The 16,599-nt window shown below is 39.0% G+C and overlaps 1 protein-coding gene across 7 annotated transcripts in view; it reads left to right on the top strand.

Annotated features, from left to right (window-relative positions):
• Positions 1-13,201, top strand: part of FLT3LG (fms related receptor tyrosine kinase 3 ligand) — a 109,807-nt gene extending 96,606 nt beyond the window's left edge. For 4 of the 7 annotated variants that reach the window (XM_069742345.1, XM_069742347.1, XM_069742344.1 and 1 more), the window contains exons 9-10: positions 1,682-1,715; positions 6,332-13,201. In XM_069742345.1, the coding sequence (XP_069598446.1) occupies positions 1,682-1,715; positions 6,332-6,351 (54 nt within the window). In that variant the 3' untranslated portion in view covers positions 6,352-13,201. The remainder of the gene's footprint in view (positions 1-1,681; positions 1,716-6,331) is intronic. The other 3 variants (XM_069742349.1, XM_069742350.1, XM_069742348.1) reach the window with 3 other exon arrangements.
• Positions 13,202-16,599: the final 3,398 nt, after the last annotated feature.

The following is a 16,599-nucleotide window of genomic DNA, read 5'->3' as shown; positions in this document are numbered from 1 at the left end:
GAGAGAGAGAGAGGATCCCACTGACCATAAGAGCTTACACTCTACAGGAGAGAGAGAGAGGATCCCACTGACCATAAGAGCTTACACTCTACAGGAGAGAGAGAGAGGATCCCACTGACCATAAGAGCTTACACTCTACAGGAGAGAGAGGACCCCACTCACCATAAGAGCTTACACTCTACAGGAGAGAGATAGAGAGGACCCCACTGACCATAAGAGCTTACACTCTACAGGAGAGAGAGGACCCCACTCACCATAAGAGCTTACACTCTACAGGAGAGAGAGGACCCCACTGATCATAAGAGCTTACACTCTACAGGAGAGAGAGGACCCCACTGACCATAAGAGCTTACACTCTACAGGAGAAAGGACCCCACTGACCATAAGAGCTTACACTCTACAGGAGAGAGGACCCCACTCACCATAAGAGCTTACACTCTACAGGAGACAGAGAGAGAGGACCCCACTGACCATAAGAGCTTACACTCTACAGGAGAGAGAGGACCCCACTCACCATAAGAGCTTACACTCTACAGGAGAGAGAGGACCCCACTGATCATAAGAGCTTACACTCTACAGGAGAGAGAGGACCCCACTGACCATAAGAGCTTACACTCTACAGGAGAGAGGACCCCACTGACCATAAGAGCTTACACTCTACAGGAGAGAGGACCCCACTGATCATAAGAGCTTACACTCTACAGGAGAGAGAGGACCCCACTGACCATAAGAGCTTACACTCTACAGGAGAGAGGACCCCACTGACCATAAGAGCTTACACTCTACAGGAGAGAGGACCCCACTGATCATAAGAGCTTACACTCTACAGGAGAGAGAGGACCTCACTGACCATAAGAGCTTACACTCTACAGGAGAGAGAGAGAGGATCCCACTGACCATAAGAGCTTACACTCTACAGGAGAGAGAGAGAGGACCCCACTGACCATAAGAGCTTACACTCTACAGGAGAGAGAGACTTACCAAGTGACTCTGGAGATAGAAAAGGACTCTGTCGTACAAACTGTGCTCCCTTGGGAACCGCTGATGTGTGATGGTCCCGGTACGGACCACCACTATACAATGTGTGATAATCTGCTATATATATTAGCTGCAGGGCATTATGGGGAAGTCTACACGACCACACCAATAAAAGACATTTGCCTGCTGTCTGATGTTTCAGCGATGTGGGAATGGTGCTTGGCAAGTTTTTTTCTTTTCTTTTTTTTCCAAAAACCAAATCTCAAAGTGTTTGAATTTGTGGAACCTCAAATTTCAGGAAATTTCACTCAAACTTGATCCTCTGTGGATCAATCCACTCATCTCTAGTGACCATGTATATGTGGCTACCTCTTTAGAGCAAAAGTTGGATTTCTCCTTGTTCTCGGGAACTCTCACCGGTCAAAGATAAATTACAATAGTATATGTATGCATGGCAGCTATGTGTCTATGAACCTTTGTACTGTACAGTTATATCTACGATTTGGAAAATCTCTTTACTGGGATGAGTTGGTTAACAATGCACAGTAAAGTAACACCGGTGCAGATGGCTCGGAGCATATCTTTATTCTTCAAATTCTCACTATTTTTTAAAGTTTTGCTTTTCTACTAGTATTGAGCACTTATTATACATCTGGATCAGATCTAATAAAATATACTGATGTTGGTCCTCTGATTTTAATAGGTATTAGTAACATGCTGGAAAAGTCGAAGTCAAGGTAATTACTCAAAACGTTGGCTAGAAGTCAGATTAAAGTAGTTGGACACTACTAGGACAACCCCTCCTTGATCTAAATGTTTGGCCTCGATAAAATGAAAAACTTTATACTCACCTCCTGTGCCGACGCTGATCCAACAATGTTGGTACTCTCGGTCCCTGGGATCTTGTGTGGTCCTCGTGACGCAAGACCCTGGTGCCCAATCAGCACTGGCATTACTGTCTCCGTCTTCATAGGAATTGAACATGTAGAGGAAGTTGGAGAGCAGCCGCAGCTCTCACTTTCTCTTCATGTTCATTTCGTACCACGACAGTGGCGCCAGCACTGATTGGGCACAAGAACCACACGGGATCCCCAGGACCACAAGTGCCGACAGGTCTGGAATGGCGCCGGCAGGAGAGGCGAGTATAAGCTTTTTTATTTTATCGGGACCAAGCTTGGGGAATGAGAAGGTGTTGTTCAAGTAGTGGACAGTTCAATCAAATTTGGTAAGGAAATTCAATTTGCATCATATTTATTAGTTGTGAATCCAACGTACATTATTATGCTCTGCCAACTCCAAAGTCAGTGGTGTAGCTAGAGTCTCATTGGCCTCTGTGCAAAAGTTTGGACCTGAGCTTCCACCTGCATGTTCGTCTGATGTATTTGCCCTTATAGCATTCAAGACCCAATGAAGACATAAATGTTCACCCCCCATGTAATAATGCCCCCTGACCTGTTGTCCTCAATCTTGCCCTTTCCTGATATAATGTCCCCCATCCTGGGCCCTTACCAGTAATAATGTCCTCCATCCTAGCCCCCTTTTAATAATTACCCCTCCACTCACTCTATGCACCTACCTAAAATAATATCCCACATATTTTGCCTTTTCCTGGTATATTGTCCACCATCCTGGACCTTTTACTGGTATGTCTCCCTTTTATGGTTTAATGTACTTCATCCTAGGCCCCTTTAAGTAATAATGTCCCCCATCCTGGTATAATATCCTCCTTTCTGGGACCTTTCCTGGTATAATGTCCTCCATCTTGGTATAATATCCTCTATCGTTGGTCCCTTCCAGTAATAGTTTTCCTGTTCTGTAGCTCTTCTGCAACAAATGTAAAATAAGAAAAATAATGTCACTGCCATTTGTGATAGGCACCGCAACGTCAGCTGCCGGCCTCTGATTGGCCAGCGGCTTGTATTGCACCTCAGGAAGCTGGCAGGTCTCTGTGCTTCATTACATGTCAGCTGAATGTGAGTCCTAGGATGCACATCCAGCTGAAATAGCCAATGCCGTTGCTTGTTCCCCCGCCAGCACTGGCAAGGGCACTGTGGAACCCTCTGCAACCACCATAATTGTGCCCCTGCCCAAATATTAAACATGTGCAAAAAAAAAAATTACAAAAATTATTGCCACCTGGCCTTCATCTGTTCCATCGAGCAGCTGCCTCAATAAAACTGTTTGGCCATAATAACCATTGTCTAGTTTCGAGAGAAAATGACAGAGGCTTGCAAGCCGAAGAACAACATGCCTACCATGAAGAATCATGGTTGCATTACAATTTGAACCAAAATAATGCCTGGGTGCAAATTGGTCATCCAAGACAGTGACACGAGGCATACTTTCAAAGTTATGTCAAAATGGTTTAACTCCTCCCCAATATATGGCATGCTACTTCATCATATATCAGGTCCCCTTCTTTGAAGCAGCCTCAGAAACTGAGCCTACTGTATTACCGGAAGATTAGGACCGTGTTATTTAAGATGGGAAACCAGAACTGGGAGGGCACACTATTCTAAATGTCCATCAGCCCCCCTGCAACATGATTCTGGAGCCTCAATTTGGTCACCCTAACAGCTTGGAATATGCTAAAGTCCATCTTGCCTGTAATCACTATTCTTCCATGAAGCCCAGCATGGAGCTGGGCTTCACAGTAGACCTTGATTTGTAATATAAGCTGCAACACTGTGGGATAAGTGATTGGACAATCTCAGGTTCAAGTTCCCTCAGGGGATTGCAAAGTAAAGTCAATACTAAAAAAAAAAGTTTGAAAAAAAATAAAATAATATATATAATAAATATATATATATATATATATATATATATATATATATATATATATATATATTACAAGTCGGGCAGCACAGTCTCCAGAGCGGAGGTTATAACCAGACTGCCCTCATAATAGGTGCTCGGCAGCGGTAAAAACAGCCATGATATTTCCGACCTCCGGTGCTCCTCAAAACAGAAAAAAACAGCTGTGTAATCCAAAATATGAGAAAGGAAATGAGGGCACTCACCGGTCTTCTTGAAATGCAAAAACTTTTATTGGCAACACATCCAGATAAAATTCATGGCCGGGAACGGACCCATAGAAGCGCAAGCACAGCGCGAAACGGCCGTCGTTCCTGTTCTCCCCTGCTCACCAGAGCTTCGGCTCCGTCGTTCCCGGCCATGAATTTTATCTGGATGTGTTGCCAATAAAAGTTTTTGCATTTCAAGAAGACCGGTGAGTGCCCTCATTTCCTTTCTCATATTTTGGATATATATATATAAAAATATAAAAGCTTGAATCTCCCGCACATTTAGCTCATTAATAGTAACAAAATAGCATTTTCATCTATTAAAATATAAAGTTAATCAACCTAATTGGTAAATGGTGAAACAAGAAAAAAAAAATCAAAACTCCACTATAGCGTTTTTTCAGTCGCTGCATTACCGCAAGAAAAAAAATGCAATAAGAAATTATCATATCTATCCAATAAAAATGTGTCCCGGGTGCAAAAAGACAAGAACTGTCACAAAAATGAAATATTACAGGTCTTGGAACATGGCAAAATAAGCATATTTTTTTTTTTCTTTTTTTTCTGATTTTCTGAATTATTTTTCGTCACTGATATAAATAAAAATATTAAAGTTTGGTATCATATTATGAACTGATAATATGCAGATTCATACTACCACATCAATTCAATAAACGTTGAGAAAAACAAACACAATACAAAAATAAATGTGGAATTGTATTTTTTGTAATATCACCCACCGCACTTGAATTTTTTTATCGTTTCCAGTACATTGAATGGTAAAATGAGTGGTCTACGATGTCGACAAAAAAATAACAAAATTATGGCAAATCGCCTGGCGGGGTTTAGATCAACAAAGAGAAGGCAATGGAATGGCTGTCATAAAGTCCTGACCTCAATCCCAAAGAAAATGTATGAGCAGAATTGAAAAATCATACGTGAGCAAAAACTTCTACAAACCTAACTGAGAAATGGACCAAAATTCCAGCAACTATTGGATGACAACCGAATACTCTTACCCACGTTAGACAATTTAAAGCCAATGTTAACAAATACTAGCCACGTGTTATCAAACATCTGAGCCACTCAAAATGTGAAAGAAAAAAAATTTGTGTCTCTAGAATTATTTAGACTCTTCACATTCTTGAATTATAGTAGTGCTCTGAAGTAACCTAAGAGTGTGAAAGTGTACAACACAGGAGTGTGTGTGTGTGCTCACAGAAGTGTGTGTGCTCACAGAAGTGTGTGTGCTCACAGAAGTGTGTGTGCTCAGGCAGGAGTGTGCTCACAGAAGTGTGTATGCTCTCAGAAGTGTGTGCGCTCAGGCAGGAGTGTGTGCTCACAGAAGTGTGTGTGCTCAGACGTGTGTGTGCTCAGGCAGGAGTGTGTGCTCTCAGACGTGTGTGTGCTCAGGCAGGAGTGTGTGTTCACAGGAGTGTGTGTGCTCAGGCAGGAGTGTATGCTCTCAGAAGTGTGTGCGCTCAGGCAGGAGTGTGCTCACAAAAGTGTGTGTGCTCAGACGTGTGTGCGCTCAGGCAGGAGTGTGTGCGCTCAGGCAGAAGTGTGTGTGCTCAGGCAGGAGTGTTTGCTCTCAGACGTGTGTGTGCTCAGACAGGAGTGTGTGTGCTCAGGTGTGTGTGTGTGCTCAGGCAGGAGTGTGTGCTCACAGGAGTGTGTGTGCTCAGGCAGGAGTGTGTGTGCTCAGGCAGGAGTGTGTGTGCTCAGGCAGGAGTGTGTGTGCTCAGGCAGGAGTGTGTGCTCACAGGAGTGTGTGTGCTCAGGCAGGAGTGTGTGTGCTCAGGCAGGAGTGTGTGTGCTCAGGCAGGAGTGTGTGCTCACAGGAGTGTGTGTGCTCAGGCAGGAGTGTATGCTCTCAGAAGTGTGTGCTCAGGCAGGAGTGTATGCTCTCAGAAGTGTGTGCGCTCGGGCAGGAGTGTGCTCAGGCAGGAGTGTGTGTGCTCAGGCAGGAGTGTGTGCTCTCAGACGTGTGTGTGCTCAGGCAGGAGTGTGTGTTCACAGAAATGTGTATACTCAGTTATGGGTGTGTGTGCATAGGCTCTAGTGTGTGTGTTCACACGGGAGCTGTGAGCTGCTATCTTCTAGGGTCTTTTGAGCAATTGGTGTGGGTTTCAGGACCCGAATCCTAATAGATCTACACGCACTTAAAGGGACAAAAAAATATAAAATTTATTGGTAAATGTTTTATATAATTGTTGCATGATATTATTTATAGAAAAGTGTATACCCCCCATCATTTTGCAAAGTATGTGTTTTTACAACTTTATTGTGTTTCCCCCATTAATCTGTGATTTCTATGTCTTTATCTTTAGATCTTTCTCTAACACCGTAAAGATCTCAACCATATTGCTTTCTCACAGCCGGACTATCTTGAATATTAGGACTTTGTACGTCATGCACTTTTTTCTCGCCTTACAGTTATAAGCTATAACCTCAAACTCTGCATCCATCCTGTAACTGAAAGGAAAGTTACAGGACTCCTTCATAGGTGTCAGTGATGTTCTTCAACACAACAAAGCCAACGAGGAACTTAAAAGACGGAGCAAGGAGACAAAAATAACAAGAACATGAATGGTGAAAGATGAGGGAAAAAATACTGTTTAACTATTTTGGGGACTTGTTTTTGGCATTCAAGACATAGGAATTGGAACACGCGCCAAACTTGAAACATAGTAAACTGGACCTATCTACACGAAAGGGGAGTCAATGCTTGGATGTTGCCTACAACGTCAATGTACAGTTAAGTCCATATATATTTGGACAAAGACAACATTTTTCTAATTTTGGTTATAGACATCACCACAATGAATTTTAAACAAAACAATTCAGATGCAGTTGAAGTTCAGACGTTCAGCTTTCATTTGAGGAGCTGAAACTCCTAAACCCTTCATCCAATTTTAATGTGGATACCCTCAAATGAAAGCTGAAAGTCTGAACTTCAACTGCATCTGAATTGTTTTGTTTAAAATTCATTGTGGTAATGTCTATAACCAAAATTAGAAAAATGTTGTCTCTGTCCAAATATATATGGACCTAACTGTATATAATGCTGACATTGATAGGGTGAGTTCACATTTTGGGTCATTGCGATGTCACAAAGGTGAAAAAGACATTTCTATTGAAACACGTAAAGTCATATACACATTCGCCGGAGCAAAAGTATTCATCGTATTTTTGTGTTACCTATGAAAAAGTGATACATGTTCTCATCTTTGGATGCAGCAAATAAGTTTGGAATGAACCTGAACTATCTATATCAGAAAAGGGAGTCCAACTAGAGAAATACATAGGAATAGTTCACACTAGGCAACAAACCATGGCAGGTGATGGGAAGCGCTTTCATAATATAGGTAATGGACAGATGCCATTTATTATTAAAAATTGCCATATGTCAACTTTTTGAAAGAGGTATATAATATTTCAAAGGCAAGCTCCCTGCAGGAAATTGAGCTGCAAATTTGCACTTGTTCTAAAATCTATAAAGTGTTAATTTTTGAAAGCAGTATATGAGCAAATTTGGCAATTTTCTTATTTACCCCCTTCACCCTCGAGCCTGTTTTCACTTTCATGACCGGGCCAAATTTTACAATTCTGAGCACTGTCACTTTATCTGGTAATAACCCCGGTACGTTTCAATGAATGCCACTGATTCTGAAATAATTTTTTCGTGACATATTGTACTTCATGATAGCAGTAAAACATCATCAATATGACTTGGAAATTTGGTGAAAATTTGACAATTTTCAAAGTTTTAAATTTTTATGCCCTTAAATCAGAGTTATATTACACAATATAGTTAATTATAACATTTCCCACATGTCTACTTTACATCAGCACAATTTTTTAAACGGATTTTTTTTTTGTTAGGAAGTTATAAGGGTTAAAATTTAACCAGCGATTTCTAATTTTTCCAACAAAGTTTACAAAACCATTTTTTTAGGGACCATATCACATTTGAAGGGACATTGAGGGGCCAATATGACTGCACCCCTCAAGGTGCTCAAAACCACATTCAAGGAGTTTATTAACCCTTCTGGTGCTTCACAGGACTTTTTCCTTCACAGGACGTGGAAGGAAAAATGAACATTTAACTTTTTTGTCACAAAAATTTTACTTTAGACTTAAATAATTTTATTTTTGCAAGGGTAACGGGAAGACAGACCCTCAAACTTGTGCAATTTCTGATGAGCATGCCGGTACCCCACAGTGGAAACCCGCCATAAATTACACCATTTTAGAAATTAGACCCCTTAGTGAACTTATCTAGATGTGTGGTGTGCACATTGAACCCCCAGGTGCTTCACAGTTTATAACATTGAGCCGTGGAAATAAAAAAAAAAAATAATCACATTTTCCACACACAAATGATTTTTAGCCCCAAATTTTTCATTTTCACAAGGGTGACAGTTAAAATTGCACTATACAATTTGCTGTGCAATTTCTCTTGAGTATACTGATACCCTATATGTGGGGGAAAACTACTTTTTGGGCGCACAGCAGTGCTTGGCAGAAAGGGAGTGCCAGTAGACTTTTTGAATGCAAAATTTGATGGAATAATTAGCAGCTGCCATGTTGTGTTTGGAGCGCCTGATGTTCTTAAACAGTGGAAACTCCCCACAAGTGACACCATTTTGGAAACTAAGTCTCAACAACCATGAATAAGGCTCATTGGAGCTGAAACGCGTCGGATGTATCCACAGTAACCAGAGCTGCACTTACCATGTTTTTATAGATGTGATTTATTAAATAAAATTGGACATTTTATTTACCTGCTTCTATGCTGGATTATTCCTCTGTTTGCCTCAGCCTTATCCCTGGCTTTTCCGTGCGTTTCCCAACAGGATTGTGGCTGCATCAACGGTGAGCTAACTCTCCTTTTTCCTTTTCTCCACTTCTTTCCTGTTTTAAACTAGATCTCTCCGGGAACTTATCGAGATATGTGGTGGGCACCTTGAAACCCCTCCCCCCCCCTCCCCGTGCTTCACAGAACTTTAAAACATTGAGTCGTGAAAATAAGAAAAATAAAATTTTCCCCATAAAAATTATTTTTAGCTCCAAATTTTTCATTTACACAACTGCAACAGCAGAAATTGTGGCATACAATTTATTATGCAATTTCTCCTGAGTACGCAGATACCCCTCATGTGGGGGTAAAATACGGGCTCTGAAAAGGAGTGATGTTTTGGAATGCAATCTTGGATGAATGGTTTGCATGTGTCATGTCGCATTTGGAGAGCCCCTTATGTGCCCAAACAGTGGAAAACCCCACAAGTGACAAATTTCAGGAAGCTAGACCCCTCAAGGAATATGTGGTGAGCACCTTTAACCCCAGCTGCTTCACATAAGTTTATATCGTAGAGCAGTGAAAATTTAATTAAAAAATCTGCTTTCCAACAAAAAATTTTAGTCAAAAAATTTTTTTTTTTCATTTCACATGAATAGGAGAAAATAGACCCCAAAATTTGTTGTGCAATTTCTCCTGAGTATGCTGATGCCTCATAGGTGGTCAAAAACTACTTTTGAGGCACTGTGCAAAGCTCAGAAGGGAAGAAGCACCATATTGAAGTTCACATTTTGCTGGACTGTTTTGAGGGCCTAAGTGCTAGAAGAGCAGAGTCCTTCAAGTGACCCCATTTTGGAATTTATACCCCTTTGGGAATTTATCTACAGGAACAAGCAGCTGTGGATGTTGCTGGGTGAAAATTGCAAACTGCCATTGTAGTGCCCGTAGATTGTGCCCAACTCATGCACCTGTAAATTAGGCAGGCTGCCATAGCTACAGAAATGCCAAACATGTGGACACTAAATGTGGATTAGGCACACTGGGCCTCAGAAGGGAAGGGGAGCATTTGGATTTGGGAGCACAGAATTTGATTCATTTCTTTTGGGGCTTGAGGGCCATTTCACTCTTCTAGAGCCTTTGTGCAACCAGTAACATGGAAACCACCTATATTTCTGTTAACAGATGACTGACATCAGTAGTGACATGCTTTTTGCTTTTTTGTGGATTGATTTGAAGCTTTTGTTGGGAACATTTTACATACTTATTTGGATCACATTTATCCGGCGCTCTACACTGAGCACTCACTTCGGGGTTTACCGTTAAATGTTTGAGTGACATAATTCAGTTGAAACCCCCGGGTGAGGCACTCACTATAACGAGGTAGCAGAGTTACTTTGTACTTCGTGTGGCCTCTGTTCAGCGGTGCACTTATTTCAGAGTTGCAGAAAATTGTGGCAGACAATGCTTTTATGTACGCCTAATAAAAAAAAAAATGGAGAATGCCAGATCACAGGTCAATCGGCATCTACAGTTCCTACATCTGCCTCATTATAGGAAATTTTCTTCCAGGGGTTCCATCTGAAGCACGTGTTTCAGAGATTTACACAGACACTTCGGTGTGAGCGCTCACCGCAGAGCGCAAGATAAATGTGCTCCGAGCCTTACTCTGATCTTTGGGAGGCAGACTGAATAAATCAACAGCAGGTGAACAATTGGTTTTATTTGGTTTTTACGCTGCTCCTCGTGTGGTATACGTGATATTATTCTTTGGGTTGGTGCGTTACAGCAATACCAGATTTATATCAGGTTTTTATGTTTCGCTTCTGTCACACACTAAAAGAGGCTTTTTATTAGACAGCTATAATTTTTCCATATTGCTGCCGACAGTCATGTGAAAGCTTCCTTTTTGCTGGACGAGTTGATGTTTTCGGTCACATGACATTTTTTTTATTTCTTTCCATTCCGATTTTTGGGAGGTAGAATGAACAAAAAACAAATTTCCAGGAATTTTTTTTTACCGTCGGCGTGTGGTAAAATTGATAAGGCAGCTTTATTCTTTGTGTCAGCGCGATTACAGCGATACCACATTTATATTTTTTTGTTTTGGCGCTTTTACACAATAAAAACTATTTTATAGAAAAAATATTATTTTTGTATTACCTTATTCTAAGAGCTACAACGTTTTTATGTGTTAGCTGATGAAGCTGCGTGGCAGCTTTATTTTTGTGGGACAAGATAACGGTCTGAGCTGTACCATTTTTATTTATATTCATCTTTTTGATCACGTTCTCTTCCACTTTTTGTTTGGCAGTATAATGATAAAGCATCATATTTTGCTACTTGTGAGCTAAGAAAACAAAAAAGTGAAAGTTCCATAAAGGGACCGAGTAAAAAGTTTTTTTTTTTTAAAAATGTGAAAATATGTAAAAAAAAAATAAATTACAAAATAAAAAAAATTAAATACACATTTGTATGTTTTTTTTTTTTTTTTATTAAATAGACAAAAATAGTGCACGTTTTGGTATAGCCGCATCCGGAACAACCCAATCTATAAAATTGTCACACTTCAGTGAATTCCATAAATATAAGAAAAACATAAATAAAAGTAGCAAGCTATGCTTTATCATCATAACACTGGAAAAAAAGTGGAATAAAATGCGTTCACAATGACGAATGCAAATAAAAATGGGATCGCTGAAAACGACATCTTGTCCCGCAAAAAACAAGCCGCCAATCAGCACCATCAGCAGAAAATAAAAAAGATATAGCTCTCAGAATAAAGCAATGCAAAATTAATTATTTTATCTATAAAAAGATTTTATTGTGTAAAAGAGCCAAAAACCTAAAAAAGCGATGTAAATGGAGTATCGCTGTAATCGTACTGACCCGAAGAATAAAGCTCCCTTATCAATTATACAACTTGCAGAACGGGGAAAAAAAAAATCCTGAAATTGCTGGTTTTTGTTCGTTTTGCCTTCACAAAAATCAGAATAGAAAATGATCAATAAAGTCATATGACTATAAATGGTACCAATAAAAGCGTCAAGTCATCCTGCAAAAAACAAGCCCTCACATGGCTATCATGGTAAATATGGAAAAATTCTAGCTCTCAAAATACGGGGAGGCAAAAACTAGTTGCAATAAAAAGCATCTTTTAGTGTGTGACAGAAGCCAAACATAAAAACCCGATATAAATCTTGTGTCGCTGTAATCGCACCAACCCCAAGAATAAAGTTGTCAAATCACTTAAACCGCACGAGGATCAGCGTAAAAATAAATAAAACCAATTCTTCTCCTACTGTTGATTTGTTGATTCTGCCTCCCAAAGATCGTCGTAAGGCTCGGCGCACATTTATCCTGCACTCTGCGCTGAGCGCTTACACCACGGTTTTACATGTAAATCTCTGAAATACATGATTCAGTGTCCGTCTTTTTAGGCGTGCATAAAAACGTGGTCCACCATAATTTTATGCACTTTTAAAAAGAGGCCACACAAAATGCAAGTCCCAAAAAAGATCTGTCATCTGTTAACGGAAATATTAAGGGCTTCCACGTTTCTGGTAGTACAATGGCTCTGGAAAAGTGAAATGGCTCCTCACCCACCAAAATCATCCTTCAGCAGGTTTTTGCTATGTCATCTGACAGCAGCATGATGTAGAGACAAAAATCCTGATTCCGGCGATGTATCACTTAGTTTACTGGGTGCAACGGTTTGATAGAATCACAGTTTTCTCTGCTGCAGATCTAGCAGTTCTCTGAATACTGAGCTGTCTAACCCCGCCCACACTACTGATTGGCAGCTTTCTGTGTACAACGTAAAACCCCGCCCACTTCACTGATTAGCACTGAAATCTGCCAATCAGAGGTGAGGAGCATGGCTGGACTAGGAGGCACGAGACACCTAGTCCTATATTGATAATCTCCTGCTGATAAACCATTATCACTGAAATCTGGGTCTCAGCCCCTTCATCATAGTGCTCTAAGATTATATAGCAAAAACTCCTGATAATTTCTCTTTAAGTACAAAATTGACCCAATGTTTAAAGGGAAAAATATATTTGCTGTGATCATGAGATTCTACGAACATCAAGGGGTGCAGGTTGTATATGTTTAGTTTTTTTTTTGAAAAGCCATTTCCTGTCCTGAGCATTGACATCCTGCCCTTGTGATTTCTTTTTTTTACCATTTTTTTTAACATTTTGCATGAAGAACAGAAATGTAAAATTGTTTCCATTCTTAGTGTTTGTACACTTTTGCAACCAATTGTTTTATAGTTTTTACGCCTATCCAAACCTAGAGTATGTGTCTCTATTGTTACAGACTACTAATAAACCCTGTAAACTTTATATGTCAGAATTTAACATGTTTTCCATAAAATGAATAAAGAAATAACATTTTTGTTGCATTTTTATTTTTCATTTTGGAGGTGTGGTGTGAGTTGAGTAGTTTTTTGTTTGTTTTTTTTCTTCAATCACATGTACCCCTTCCTAGAAATAAACTTCCTATGCAGTCGACTGTATTAGTGCGATCCGGCAAAACATCAGATCGCGCTTCGACAAACATTCTATGGGGCACATTTCCGTTTTTTGTTTTTCTTTGGACTGACCCTGCGGAAAAAAATTGCAACATGTACGATTTGCATCTGATATTCGGACATTGAAAGCCAATGAGTTTGTGGGAATTATCGGGTTGGACTCGGATGACATCACAATTTCAATGGACTGACAGAATGGAGAAGGTTTAGAAACTTTATTTTTCCACTTAGAAGAAAATCTGATTAAACCCTACTTTTGGAGAAACCAGTCATGTGATCCTACCCTTGAGAGAACTAAAAAGAGGCAACAAACAAGTAGTAAAACAAAAAAAATTATACAAAGCGCTAAAAGTTTAAAACTTATGTTTTCCAAACTATAAATAAAAAATAAAATCATGGTTGGTATTGCTTTATGTGCAAAAGTTCAGTCTATCAAAATAGAAAATGAAGTAACGTGTAACACCCATTGCCGACGTCCCTGCATGATTCCCATTCTCCCTGCGTGCAGGGATGCCGGCATTCTCACTGTCCCAGCTGCTGCAGTGTCCTCATGCTCCTTTCCTTAGTGGTAGTTAGTGTGTGCAACTATATGTTGCCAGGTCACCTGTCCTTAGTCTAATAGGTCAGTTCTCTAGTCTGCGCTGTCCCTATTATCCTGTGTATTTATACGTTACCCTGAAGCCGCTGTGGCGGTACCTGAATCCTGTGGCCTTGTCGGCAGAACCTGAACCGTTTCTCGAGACCTATGTGTCTAAACAAGTACCTATGTCTGAAGTCCACGTTATCCATACTGTCTGTAAGTCTCTGAATTCTTCCTGTCAGTGATTCTACTCCACTGTTCCAATCCAGGCAGTCTGACCCCTGGGATCGGCAGCTGCGGTCTCGGGGACTGCCCAGGCCTTACCACCATCAGGGGTTCCAGTCAACACCAGGTAGCTGCTTAGCTACGCCCCTCCTAGGCAAATACGGCCCGAACCACGTCCGCCACCGGCATATAGTAAATAGCTTAAGAAAATTTTTTTTCTAGAATTCATGTTTTTCCATCACTACCCCTCCCAAAAAAATAGAAAAATGTTGTTATAGCAACATATAATAAAAAGTAATATGATATAAATTTTATAGTGATAAATGTAATCTATAATAATTTAATGAAATAATAGTTTACACTTTATAATAAATAATATAGTGAGATAATTGTATAGCAATAAATGTAATATTTAATATATTAATTTAATGAAATATTAGTTTTTATTATATAATAATGAGATTATTTTATAGTAGTAAACATATAATTAATATAATTTAATAGTATATAAATATATAATAATATAACAGTTATAATAAAAAACAATCAAAATGTCATATGTATTGCAAAATGATACCAACAAAAACTGCAGAAGGCACAAAAAGGACAAGCCTGCAATCGCCAAAAAAGTTCTAAAGTTATGAGTTCTCAGAATATACGACACAAACCAAATTTATAGTTTAGAATTTTTTAAAACCAGCAAAATGTAAAAACAAATAATATATATCCATAATCTTACTGATCTGAAGAAACATATTGCCAGGCATTTTTACTGCACAACGAACGTCGTAAAAACAGAACCCCTGCAAAAAAAAAAATCAGTTTATGCCTCCATCTTGCCCTACTCTGAATTTTTATTCAAAATTTTCAGAAAATTATTCGGTAAAGCAATATATCAAACGGACAATTCATTCCACCAAAACAAAAGTGCAGAAATTAAAATTGATTCAAGGGTATTAATAACAGGAAGATAAAATAAATACCTTACACAACCTTCAGAAAGCATCTAGATTTGTAACCAATATTGACACAGTCCTTTTTATAAGTTCAGTTTTACATTTATTTTTTACAATTGACATTTTTATCAAGAACAATTTTTTATTGTAGAATATTAGAAATCAGAATTTTAATTTGAGAGACAATTTTTAACAAATTTTTCTACAAAAATTTTGGATCCTTTATTTTGGTTTTTTTTAAAATTGGCGTGTCCCTGACAATTTATTACTTAAACCTTAAGTCTTAGATAAATATAGGAACAGTAATAATGAGGTCAGCAAATTGTTTGCTGTGCTATCGTTTGGTATTACTACTTGAAGCATTTTAATCCTCTAACGGGATTCTTTTCAGAAAGATTTATTCACCACTAGTTATCTGACTCTCCTTCTGGCCTTAAAGCCATTGAAGACCGAGATGCCGCAGCATCTAATTCTCCTCCAGATGTGAATATCTCTTTCTTAATTATTCTGAGAACTGGACTTCTGTCCTACATCTGCTTCATCCATTCTTAGCTCTGGCTTTCTATTTCCCGCCTGACTATAGTCCTCATCGGAAAGACTTGACCATCGTACAAGGTACAGTATAACATATTAAATATTTGTTTGTGTATTAAGGCCATTATGGATTTCATGGTAGTAATTATTAAGGACTAATGCTAGTCCGACGCGCGTCGGGGTCATATGTACCCCAGTTTGACTTTTCCTATGATTTTTTTTAATGGAGCATCTTTAATAAATTTGATTTTTACTTATTGAGGGTTTTCTACTCGGTGCTGGATTAAGTTTTCCTTTTCCCTTTCCTCTGTTGCATTCATTAGCCACACTTTTTATCAGATTAATTTCCAATATCCTTTAATGTTTCCGCATCTGCAGAATTGGTCAGATCTGAACTAAAGCTCGTAGTGTACGGTCATGATGATTTCCATAGAGTCCAAAAATGATGAATATATATTAAGAAAGTATGAATAAGGATAAAAGTTAGCTCAATATATAATGTACAGGAAATTAATCACAATAGTAAAATAAAGAAATTTAAAAATGAAAGTCATATTAGAAAGTTCAGTTTAGAACTCAGTGAAGCTTGTGGGTTTGTAACAAGTTTGGATTGAAGGTTTCTTAATGTGATGGCACTATATTGGAAAGCACATTAAATAATCAACATAATAGATACATAAAATACAATGTAAATATAAAATGTTCTTCTTTTATAAAAACCTAAAATTCGAAAATAAGTTGTCCCACATTAGTGGAAAATCCATTTCCATTTCCGAGAGCAGTAGGGCAACAGAATAAGTCTCTGGATCAAGTGGCATCAGAATAAATCACCGGAACGTTGTCCCATCTACTTCTTCAAAAAGAAGACAATTAATGGTTCCTCTTGAGTTGTCCTCCTCCATCTTCTCTTTTGGTCTTGAAATTCATCCTGGTCTTAGGAAAATTGGGGAATGGGTAAATGCAAAGTT

The sequence above is a fragment of the Ranitomeya imitator genome, chromosome 10 (assembly GCF_032444005.1).
Source record: "Ranitomeya imitator isolate aRanImi1 chromosome 10, aRanImi1.pri, whole genome shotgun sequence".
Taxonomy (NCBI): Eukaryota; Metazoa; Chordata; class Amphibia; order Anura; family Dendrobatidae; genus Ranitomeya; species Ranitomeya imitator.
The sequence above is the reverse complement of the archived record's forward strand: the minus strand, read 5'-3'. Positions and strand labels throughout refer to the sequence as shown.